The 12,539-nt window shown below is 40.6% G+C and overlaps 1 protein-coding gene across 8 annotated transcripts in view; it reads left to right on the top strand.

The window, feature by feature from the left end:
• PATJ (PATJ crumbs cell polarity complex component) overlaps positions 1–12,539 on the top strand; it is a 409,036-nt gene that overhangs the window by 319,185 nt on the left and 77,312 nt on the right. For 5 of the 8 annotated variants that reach the window (XM_038000710.2, XM_073007246.1, XM_073007247.1 and 2 more), the window contains 2 exons: positions 2,465–2,539; positions 8,360–8,477. In XM_038000710.2, the coding sequence (XP_037856638.2) occupies positions 2,465–2,539; positions 8,360–8,477 (193 nt within the window). The remainder of the gene's footprint in view (positions 1–2,464; positions 2,540–8,359; positions 8,478–12,539) is intronic. The other 3 variants (XM_038000719.2, XM_038000715.2, XM_038000713.2) reach the window with 1 other exon arrangement.

The following is a 12,539-nucleotide window of genomic DNA, read 5'->3' as shown; positions in this document are numbered from 1 at the left end:
AATATAATCTTGCAAATAAGTGATAAAATTAATTGGTTCATGTTGTGGAAGGGGCACCACCCAGGGGCTAAGGGAAGAATTACAAGATGAGATGATTTTTTAGTTCATTTTATATCATATCATCTGTTTAGAAGCAAAGTTTATAAAAGGCAGAGGAGCAGTCCTAGGATCTATCTCCTAGAAGGGGAAAATTAAAGAGAATCTGAATGAGTGAGATAAGTCTGGCCCCAAAAAAAATCAGTTAGAAAGTAGGCAGCTAAGTGTAGGCATGGTCATCCAGGGGACCTAGGCTCCAGTGTCAGGATAGTGCTTACTGGGGTTAAATCTTTCAGGTTGTAAACCAATGGGGAATTAAGGACATGGGATGAGACTGTAACCGAATCTAATAATAATGAACAGCTAGGCATAACTTGATCATTATCTATTGTATTGTTATACATCTAATGGGAGCCTGGTGAAGAAAGGCTGTGTGAACATGCCTAGGAAAGAAACCTGAGGCAGAGGATGTCAAATTCAATTAAAGGCAAAAAAACAAACAAAAATCAGTTACAGAAAATACTGTGAGATAGAAAGGTAAGTTAGTCCTATTTACTCTAAAGGTTGCCTCCAGCATTTCCTACAGGAGAAAAGTGTCCTTTCTAGGTCACTTCTAAGACTCTTAGCACTGTGGTTCTGGGTGCTTGTTCTGGACCCTGCACTAGTCCCCTATAATGCATTTAGGAACATGGGGCAACCATAGTCCAATTCCATTTACTATCATCATTAGCATCTTTAGTAAATATTATTAATTGCCAGGTGTGATGCTAAGGGCGCTCATGTATTACTCCATTTAATCTTTTCAGCATCCTGAACGTATAGCTACTTTTATTTTTTTCCATTTTATGGATGGGGAAATCAAGGCTTGAAGAGGGCAAATAACCTGTTCAGGTTTGTAGAACACTTTTGTTTGTTTGTTTGTTTGTTTGTTTGAGACAGAATCGTGCTCTGTCACCCAGTCTGGAGTGCAGTGGCGCAATCTCAGCTCACTGCAACCTCCACCTCCCCAGGTCAAGTGATTCTCCTGTCTCAGACTTCCGAGTAGCTGGGATTACAGACACCCAGCTAATTTTTGTATTTTTAGTACAGACAGCGTTTTACTATATTGGCCAGACTGGTCTCAAACTCCTGACCTCAGGTGATCCACCCTCCTTGGCCTCCCAAAGTGCTGAGACTACAGGCATGAGCCACCACGCCTGGCCAGGTTTGCAGAACTCTTAAGTTGAAGAGCTAGGATCACAAACTCCTAGCATTCCATTCATTATACAAGTTATCCCTATCTTCCAGATCAGCTTACCTACCTGCTGTCTGTGTGCTACACCTCACCAACCTGGTGTCTCTCAGATGTTACCGAGAAGACAGAGTAAACCCATGCTTTCTCCTATCCAAACCAGTCTCTCCTGTTCCCTGCTTTGTCCAAGCCCAGTTGCAGGAGTTTATGCCCTAAAGTGAACCATCATATGATAATTTCCCCTGAAAATGTACCTACTAAAGAAAAGATAGGATATGATGGGAGGCAGATATGAACATTCTGGTCAATTTATTGGTGTTATTATTTATTTCAGTTAATAAACTGCCCTTTCACTATGCTTCAGCTTTCCGCATGTTTAGGCAGTTTGGATTCTCCCAAGTCTGGATTCTGCACTCCTCTATGGAGTTTAGAGCTAACTTACCTTTATCCCATAGTATTTTCTGTAACCGTGGTTTTTTGGTGCTTTTTTGTTTGTTTGTTTAATTCTAATTGAATGTCTTAAGGGGAAAAATCTCTAATTCAGGATTTGAGCCCTGAACAGATAGTTTTATAGGGATATTAGTGTGACAGAAAAAGAAAAAACTCTGGCTGGAATGACCATCAAACGATATCTGGCCGAGTGTGTTGTTGCTCCTGTAGTCCCAGCTACCCAGGAGGCTGAGACAGGAGGATCACTTGAATCCAGAAGTTTGAGGCTATAACAAGCTCTGCCAATTGGGTGTCCACACTAAGTTCGGCATCGATATGGTGACCTCCTGGGAGGAGGGACCACCAAGATGCCTAAAAAGGGCAGGTCAAAACCCCTGTGCTGATGAGTAGTGAGATCATGCCTGTGAAGAGCCCACTGTGCTCCAGCAGCAACATAAAAAGACCCTGTCTTTATTTAAAAAAAAAAAAAAAAAAAGGAAGGAAGGAAAGAAAGAAAGAAAGAGAGAAAGAAAAGAAATCTGATAGGTCTAAGGCCTCGCAGATCTGAAAGGACTGAAAAAACATTTGGAAATGACAAGGCTGCGTTCTTTTCTAAGTCAGTCCAGTGGGTGAATGAAACTTTTTTGCCCAGTGTTTCGGTCATTTTTGTAGTAGACTGAAGCCCAATTAAATGTACTGACTGCTGAAATTGGAAAGTGCAGTTGGGCCCTCCAGTGCTGCTAATTGGTTGTGTCTTTTACATTTCAGGAAGACATGTCGCAGGTGATTGGCCAGGGCATGGTAGCAGATCAGCAGAAGGCACTGGAATACCCACCTGACAATGTACACAACTTGTACTTCAGGTTTTGCTCTATTGGAGTAGCATGTGTTATAGACTGGGTTCCAAAAGAAAAGGGGGTGATTGCAATGAGATCAGATCTTTTATTACTTGACAGGAGTGTCATGCAACCTGAAATCAAGCCACAACTGTATCATTGATTCTGTGCAAGTTGTATGCAAATATCCTGTGTTCACCTCTCTGTCCCAACCCCATAAGCAGATGTTTAAAAGGGCATCCCTGGCTGGGCATGGTGGCTCATGCTTGTAATCCCAGCACTTTGGGAGGCCAAGGCAGGCAGATTGCTTGAGGTCAGGAGTTCCAGACCAGACTGGCCAACATAGCACGTCTGCTAAAAATGCAAACATCTCTTCCAAAAATACAAAAATTAGCCAAATGTGGTGCATGCGTGTAGTCCCAGCTACTCAGGAAGCTGAGGCATCAGAGTCACTTGAACCTGGGAGGCAGAGGTTGCAGTGAGCCAAGATTGCGCCACTGCACTCCAGCCTGGGTGACAGAGCAAGATACTGTCTTTAAATAAATAAATAAGTGGTATCCCTGAAAACACCCTTGCACTTAAATAAATTCTATCTAACCAGGTGCAGTAGTACATACCTGTAGTCCCGGCTACTCAGGTAGCTGAGGCAGAAGGATTGCTTGAGCTCAGGAATTCCAGACCAGCCTAAGCGACATAATGAGACTCCATCTCCAAAAAAACTTCTGAGAGCACCATGTCTTACACAATGTTAGAAATAAAAGTTACAAATGGAAGAATTTCTATAAAATAACTTTAGTATTCCTTACATTTGAATTTAACTTCTCTTAAAGAACTATAAACTTTTATCAAATTTTTATACTTTTGTTACTGTTGAGCTTTTTCCTTGCTTTTTTTAAGTCCAGATTTTCATATCTATGTACTAATCTACGCTTCTATGTATCTAAAAGTATACATTGTTACTATGTTAGCTATTTTTATATTTAAGAAACTATAGATTACTAGAGCTTACAGGAAATACATATTTCAAACATTGCCAAAGAAAATGCCTTTGAAAATTCTTTTAAATTATATGCTAAAAACCCAAAGTAAAAAAAAAATAGATACAGAATGAACCTTAAAAATAACCAAATTCAGTTCAACTGAAAACCTGTAAGTAATTTTTTTTTTTTTTTAAGAGACAGGGTCTTACTCTGTCACCCAGGCTGGAGTACAGTAGTGCAATCATAGCTCACTGTACCCTCAAACTCCTGGGCTCAGGCAGTCCTCACACCTCAGCCTCCCAAAATGTTGGGATTATAGGTGTGAGCTGCTGCATCTGGCCAAGTATAATTTTTTTAATTTAAAAGCAGATTTTGCTTGAATGTATTTGCAAATACCATTAAGGTGTTAATACTTTGTATACTCCTGGCCAGGCACAGTGGCTCATGCCTGTAATCCCAGCACTTTGGGAGGCTGAGGAAGGTGGATCACCTGAGGTCAGGAGTTCAAAACCAGCCTGGCCAACATGGCAAAACCTCATCTCTACTAAAAATACCAAAATTAGCCAGGCGTGGTAGCGGCCGCCTGTAATCCCAGCTACTCAGGAGGCTAAGGCAGGAGAATCACTTGAACCCAGGAGGCGGAGGTTGCAGTGAGCTGAGATCACAGCACTGCACTCCAGCCTGGGTGACAGAGCGAGACTCCGTCTCAAAAACAAACAAACAAACAAACAAAACTTTATATACTCCCATCTACCTCAAGCACATAACAAACACCTCTAAAATATTACAACCATAGAATTTTAGAGCTAGGGCGAATCCTAAATAACATCTTATATTCTTCTTCTTGCAGAACAATGAGCACCTAAACTTCTAAATTATTCTCCTTTGGGAAAGTGATGTTAAGCCCTTTCTGTGGCTTCCAAAGAGAAATGACCCAGAGGTCAATGGGCATCATGTGCCGTCAGGCTGGCAGCTCATTATACAGAACCTTCCCACCCTCTGAGCTGCTCCAAAATGGAATGAGCTTCTTCAGGAAAGGAATTTTCCATCCCTGAAGGTTTTCAATCAGAAGCTGGCCGATCATGTATTGATATGTTCTAAAAGGACATAAAAGCATTAATAGCTGTTATTAATTAAGCCTAAATTATTTCTGGCACAGTGATGGGTTTATTTATTTACCTTTAATCTTTACAACCTTGCAATATATAGATGTATCACCCGTTTGTAGATGGGGCAGTCAAGTGACTTGTCTGTGGTCACACAGCTAATTAGTGATAGCAAACTTAGCAACATATACCTTCTTTTGAGTCGTGATTTTTATTTTCCTATCATGCGGCCCTGATGAAATGTAAATCCTTTCTCTAGAAAAACACAAGTACAATTTCGATACAACTACAAGGGTGTTTTACAACTAAACCAGTAGTTCTTAACCCTGTTTTATGATAGAAACACCTAGAGAGCTTTTAAAAAGTCACAAATGCTAAGACCCTCATCCCAGACCAAATAAACTGGCATCTAGGGATGTGGATCCCAGGCAAGTTTTTTTGTTTTTGTTTTTGTTTTTTCAATTGAGACTTATCGTTTAAAGTTAAACCATGGATTAATCCAGGGTTTCTTAAAAGATTAAGTCTTAAGCAGTAAGTCTCAATCAAAAAAAAAAAAAAGAAAAACTTGCCTGGGCTCCACACCCCCAGATGCTAATTTATTTTGTCTGTGATGGGGATCCTAGCATCTGTAATTTTTAAAAGCTCCGTAGGTGTTCGTATGATGAAACAGAGTTGAAAACCACAGGTTTAGTTAGGTTGGATGACCTATAAAGTCCATCTCAGTTCTTATAATACGGTAACATACAACAGCAAATCCATTCTTTCTGATCTTTCTTACATAGTAGTTTGGTTTTGTGCCAATGAATGAGTCATGGGAACACTCCTTTATCCATCACCACACATACCGACAACTGGAGGCCTGCCTCTATGTATATATGTTTGGACATTTCACTTGGATTCTATGGACTGCTTCCTTATTGTTAAATTGAATTCAATTCCACGAATATCTATCAGGGGCCTATTATGCACCAGATGCTACATGAAACTGGGATATAAAGAAAAGCAACAATCATCTTGTGCAATGGAAAAGTCATAATTTGGTAATCTAGACTGCTCTCTCTAGTGCTTTCCTGTTTTTAAAGTCTCATGATTTTTCATAAAAGAACTCCGCAGCTTGCACCCAGCTTTGTTGGGAATCCATGTTCTTTCTCGAGGTGATACAAAATGTAAGTTGGATGTAAGTACTGTGTGAGTTAAGATACAGGCTCAATTACTGCAAGAAGTTCTCTTCAGCATAAGAATCTGTGTGTGGTCAGTTGGGGGATGATATGGTGTCTCCAAAGTGTCACAGACCCAAGCACCTCTTATCTGATTACTATACTATTCTTATTTGATTACTCTACCATCCTCAAATGGTGGCACCCATTCTTTGGTTTAAGAGGGCTGCTTCAGTTATTACCAACACATCTGCATTCCAAGCAGTGGGAAGGGGAAGGCAGGATCTTTCTCCTTAGGAGAATGACCTAAAAATTGTACATTCACTTCTGTTTACATCCCGTTGACCAGGACTTAGCCTATTGGCACACTACCTTCAATGAGGCTAGTAAATGTGGTCCTTAGAATAATTGGATATCTAAGTCCTCTTAATGTTCAGTTTTCTTATAGTAACCCCTTATTTGTCCTTTTCCACTTCCTTCCTTTTAAAATCACTGATAAATGTGTAATTGAATAGGTCTTTTTTTAGTCAGTATTAAATGATGGTGATAGTGGTTGGGCACTGTGGCTCATGCCTGTAATCCCAGCACTCTGAGAGGCTGAGGTGGGTGGATTGCTTGAGTCTAGGAGTTCGAGACCAGCCTGAGCAACATAGCAAAACCCCATCTTTACTAAAAAATACAAAAAATTAGCCAGGTGTGGTAGTGTGCACCTGTAATCCCAGGTACTCAGGAGGCTGAGGTAGGAGAATCACCTGAGCCCAGGAAGATCAAGGCTTCAGTGAGCCGAGATCACGCAACTGTTCCAGCCTGGGTGCCAGAGTGAGACCCTGTCCAAAAAAAAAAAAAAAAGAAGACAGTGATAGAAAAGCTGCAGGAGAAAACAAAAGAACATCCATAGAATCATTGCCTATCAGCTGTTTGATACTTTAAGCTTGTAGCATTCTTCAACTATTGACTTTCAGTTCTACCTCCTTCTCTAATTAGCCGCGTGACTTCAAATATGTCACTTGACATTTATGCTTGGTTTTCTGCAAAAAGAAAAAAAGTAATATTTAACTGTCAGGGTTGTTCATGTGATTGAATGAATTTATGGATGTGAAAGTGTTTTGGAAACTAGAAAGCCCAGTGCATATGCACAATGGATGGTATTGTTTTGTTGTTACTGCACACTGCATAATGCCCTATATTGAGGCATGGCTTTCCACTGACAGAATCTTGAGGTGTTACAGTTACAGTTACAGTTCTGGAACAGTTACCTGGGTCCTATTTCTAGACTCCAGGGGCAGCCTGACTGCCGGACTCTTCCAGCTGGGGATGGGTTCCCTAGCCAACTGCAGATCCAGAAGGCAGGTCAGGTTACTACCTATATTTCTTAACTGCCTGTTAAATAAGCAAGGAGTCCTTTTGGTTTTTCTTAGTTTATGAATGTATGTATGTATGTATGTATGTGTGTATTTTTGGAGACGGAGTTTCATTCTTGTTGCCCAGGCTGGAGTGCAACGGCATGGTCTCAGCTCACTATAACCTCTGCCTCCTGGGTTCAAGCAATTCTCCTGCCTCAGCCTCCAGAGTAGCTGGAATTACAGGCATGCGCCACCATGCCTGGTTAATTTTTGTTTTTTTTTAAGTAGAGATGGGGTTTCACCATGTTAGCCAGGCTGGTCTCAAACTCCTGACGTCAGGTGATCCGCCTGCCTCAGCCTCCCAAAGTGCTGGGTTTACAGGCATGAGCCACCGTGCCTGGCCTCTTAGTTTTTTAGTATTAATATTCATTGGAGGTACTGTCAGCAAAAATCCAGAATTACAAGTTAATTTTTCCCAAACTCACACAGTAAAGGCCCCATACCTTCACTGAATTACAAGTTCACTTTCTACCCTGAGTTTCTCATGTCTTCAGTTTTGCTTTTCTTTCTTCACTCATTCACTTGTTCATTCATTCATCAAGCACTTTATTGAGTCCCTACTATGTTCCAGGCACTGGGTATCATAGGGGAATAAAGCACAGTTCCTTTATGTGAATTAAATGTCACTGATGTAACTGGCATTTAGTAGGCTTTCAGTAGATGTTGGTTTTCTTTGCCCCTCATTTTGCTTAATTAACCTACCAAATGCATCTTTGACTCTAGTGTGTCGAGAAGAAATGGAGAATGTTGATGCTCTAAACATCCCCAGCGTAGATTGTTTTCCAATGTACACAAGACAGATAAGTCACTTCAAAGTCCGTAGATAAAGGGGCTTCTTGCAAATTTCATCAGAATGAGTAGAAATTGCAAAATAATTTTTGTTTTGCCTCCCACCCCCAGCTTCATGTGCAGATCACACTGACAGAGTATCTTCAGCTTTTATCTTTCCTCCCTTCCTTGATCTGCCCTTCATCAAAGCATTTTAGTTGTAAAGTTAAATAGGGAAGCATGAAGAATGAACATAAATTATCCTAACTTTTTGCCACCCTCCAACCTTATATTCTCAGAAAACATCATTGGATGTTTGCACCATTGTTTTGGCAACAATACACCAGTTTGAAGGTATTTTCTTGTTACCTTTCTCTTTTTTGATATTCATCTAATTTTCCTTTCTTTTGTAGGCTGTCAGCCAGATGAAACAGCAAAAATATCCAACAAAAGTCTCCTTCAGTTCACAAGAGATACCGTTAGCACCAGATTCATCGTACCATTCAACAGACACAGACTTCATAGGCTATGGTATGATTCTTTCCCTGAGCAGATCTGGCTCATTAAGCCTTAGAGAAGGCAAGGGATCATAATGTCCTAAAAAGAGAACTGGACCAGGAGGCGGAAGCCTGACTTTGGATGCTTCCTCCGCTTCCTTAGCTTTGGGGCTGGGATAGGCCACTTCATTTCCTACACCATTTTCTTCCTCTCTGCCATTGCCATTGCCTATTGCTTTTTGAATATAAAAGCATGAGAACAGAAAAAGGACCTCAGTAGGTCAGGAGTTCAAGACCAGCCTGGCCAACATGGTGAAACCCTGTCTCCACTAAAAATCCGAAAAATTAGCCGGGCATGGTGGCGCATGCCTGTAATCCCAGCTACTCAGGAAGCTGAGGCAGGAGAATCGCTTGAACCCAGGAGGCACATGTTGCAGTAAACTGAGATCGCACCACTGCACTCCAGCCTAGGGTGACAGAGTGAGACTCTGTCTCAAAAAAAAGAAAATAAAAGGACCTTGGTAAATGTTATTTGAATCTGAGGCTTCTGTATTATTCTTCTCTGGTCTCTACAAAAGATCATATTTAGGTCTTGAGTAATATCTCTTTAAAAATCCTATCAAACCCAATTTTTAGTCCTGCAAATGTTGCTATAAGCTGTTTGAAGAATGTTGATTTTCAATGCTTAACCAAATTGGTATTCACATTCTCTCTTTAAATTCCTGGCTTGAATTATGTTGACTGGGGGTTGAAAATAGAACTTTATAATGAATAATAGATATTTCTACTTTGCCTTTTTTTTTTTTTTTTTTTTTTTTTTTTTTTGAGACAGAGTCTCACTCTGTCACCCTGGCTGGGGTGCAGGAGGGTGATCTCAGCTCACTACAACCTCTGCCTCCCGGGTTCAAGTGATTCTCCTGCCTCGGCCTCCTGCGTAGCTGAGATTACAGGTGCCCACCACCATACCCAGCTAATTTTTGTATTTTTAGTAGAGACAGGGTTTCACCATGTTGGCCAGGCTGGTCTCAAACTCTTGTCCTCAAGTGATCTGCCTGCCTCAGGCTCCCAAAATGCTGGGATTACAGACATGAGCCACCGTGCCCAGCCCTACTTTGCTTTTGTGCAGTAAAAAACTCTTTAAAAGACAGTACTCACCAATGGCAAAGCATAACCCTACATTAATTTAGCAGTCCTGAAATCTTTGTGGTATTTGTCTTTTATATATTTTTCATAAATATTAACTTCATAAAGTTCATCCAGCAGGTACCATTTTAAAGCACTGTAGTGGTACTAAAACACCTGATACATGTGGTCAGAAAACTATGGCGCATGGGTCAAATCTGGCCTACCAGCTAGCTGTGTATGGTCTACAGGCTAAAAAAGGTTTTCACTTTTTAAAGGTTGAAAAAACACCAAAGAACATTTTATTAAAAATTCTATGAAATTCATATTTCAGTTTCTACAAATACAGGTTTATAGACACTCATTTATTTCTGTTTTATCAGTGGCTTTTTTCACACTATAATGATGGCGTTAAGTGGTCGCAACAGAGACAGTCTGGCCTATAATGCCCTAAATATGTATACTTGGCACTTTACCGACAATGCGTGCTGACTGTGGAGGTAGATGAGCTGAGTTTTGGTAATATATATCACGTATTTATACTCAGATGACAGAAATTCAGCATCCTTCCTGGTTTTCATTCTCATGGTTAAATAAATAAATAAATAAATGAAGTTCGTCATCCTACAGTTGAATCTATAGAAATTTTATTCATTTACTCATCTACTTACCACGCATTTATTGAGGACTTGGTATGAGCCGGGTTTGGGGCTGGATTCCATGAGAGAAGTAAATAAAAAGACTGACTCAGGACTGGCTGGGATGAGGCAGACATGGAGGAGGGAAAAGAAATTCCATCTCCAGGATGTCTCACCAGGTGTTTTTTCTCTCTTCTCCCTGAGGAGACTATGCTAGTCATTTACAAAAGCAGTATAAGCTTTTTATTTATTTATCTATTTATTTATTTGAGACGGAGTTTTGCTCTTGTTGCCCGGGCTGGAGTGCAGTGGTGTGATCTCGGCTCACTGCAACCTCCGCCTCCCGGGTTCAAGTGGTTCTCCTGCCTTAGCCTTCCTAGTAGTTGAGATTACAGGCGTGAGCCACCATGCCTGGCTAATTTTGTATTTTTAGTAGAGACGGGGTTTCACCATGTTGGTCAAGCTGATATTGAACTCCTGACCTCAGGTGATCCGCCCACCTCAGCCTCCCAAAGTGCTGGGATTACAGGCGTGAGCCATCACACCTGGCCTAAAAGCCATATAAACTTTTTAAAGCACCCATGAAAGTGTGCCACTATCATATGTCGTTTTTATTGTAAATTAATGGGAAATGTAGTATAAAATACATATGCTGCAAAAAGATTTAGAGACAAATTTGGTTTACAATTTAATATTCTGCCTTGCCTCTATCTTACCTAGAGCGTGTTTCTTTTTGTTTTATTGGCAAGCTTTTTCTGTAAAGAAGTCGATAGTAAATATTTTAGGATGTGGTCCACACAGCCTCTGTTGTAGTTTCTCACCCCTGCAATTGTAGTGTGCTAGCCACATAGGCTGGCCACAGGCTACTTCCAAATATGGCACTTTTTATGGTTGTGTCACTGAAGTTCTTGCTCTTAACCAGGAGGCCTTTAGATTAATCAATTCCATATGGACAGGAACAGCAGATATATGAATATCCACAATGTGCCAGACTCTGGGCTGGGCACCTCACACACACTGTTCATTTAGTTTCTCTAACAGCCTCTTTAATAGAAAAATAACATTTTTCTCATGAGAAGTGAGCTCCACTTTCACCCTCCTGTTAACTTCCTGCTTAGGAACTCAACTATGGCTCTCTGCCACTCCAAAACCTTTTCATCCCAAAGACCATGATTATCACTTAGTTAGAGCAGAACCCCCACAGGCTTACCTACAGCCTGTTTTTCTTTTGTACCAGTGATTGACAAGCTTTTTCTATAAAGAAGTAGATAGTAAATATTTTAGGCTTATGGACCACACAACCTCTGTTGCAGTTACTCACCCCTGCCATTGTAGTATGCTAACAGCCATAGGCTAGGCATAAATGAATTCGTGGGTTTGTGTTCCAATACGACTTTATTTACAGACACTGAGATTTAGACTCATATCATTTTCACATGCCTTGAGACATTATTTTGCTTTTGATCTTTTTTCAAGCTTTTGAAAGTGTAAAAGCCATTCTTGATCCGTGGTCTGTAGTCCGCTGACCCCTGCCTTTACATAGGTTTGATGAGCATTGGGATCTCATCTCAGCTCTGTGCATTAGCTGCAGCTGACCAGCAGATGGGGCCCTCTCTCATCAGCCCTTGCCTGAATTGTATCATAATGTATGAAACAATACTCATGGTGATCAAACTTAGTGATCAGAAAATAACGACATTCTCTGGAGATTATGATTTGTATGAGCATCTCTTGAAACTATTCAACATTTTGAATGTTTTGAGGTTTTGTTGTTGTTGTTGTTGTTTTGAGATGGAGTTTCACTCTTCTTGGCCAGGCTAGAGGGCAATGGCACTGTCTCAGCTCACTGCAACCTCTGCCTTCCGGGCTCAAGCGATTCTCCTGCCTCAGTGTCCTGAGTAGCTGGGATTACAGGCATAAGCCACCACGCCTAGCTATTTTTTGTATTTTTAGTAGAGACGAGGTTTCACTATGTTGACCAGTCTGTGCTCGAACTCCTGACCTCAGGTGATCCTCCCACCTCGGCCTCCCAAAGTGCTGGAATTACAGGCGTGAGCCACCATCGCCAGCCGAATGTTTTGAGTTTTTAATAGGTTATGTTCAGTTATCTGGAAAATGCATGTAAGTAGATTTTGTACTGGATAAACAGGTGTTATTAAACATTTTTTTCTTAGCCTATAAACATTTTTTCCCTCACTCTTTGGGAAAACCCAACCGAAAACAAATGTTTTTAAAAATAAAACTTTGTAAAAAAGCAATAACTTTTAAATAAACTTTTCCTCTATGAACCCCACAAGTAATTTTTGAGTCCTGTGTTTATAATACATTTTGCCTTA

This window comes from Chlorocebus sabaeus, chromosome 20, assembly GCF_047675955.1.
Source record: "Chlorocebus sabaeus isolate Y175 chromosome 20, mChlSab1.0.hap1, whole genome shotgun sequence".
Classification (NCBI taxonomy): domain Eukaryota; kingdom Metazoa; phylum Chordata; class Mammalia; order Primates; family Cercopithecidae; genus Chlorocebus; species Chlorocebus sabaeus.
This window is presented reverse-complemented; position numbering and strand designations above follow the sequence as displayed.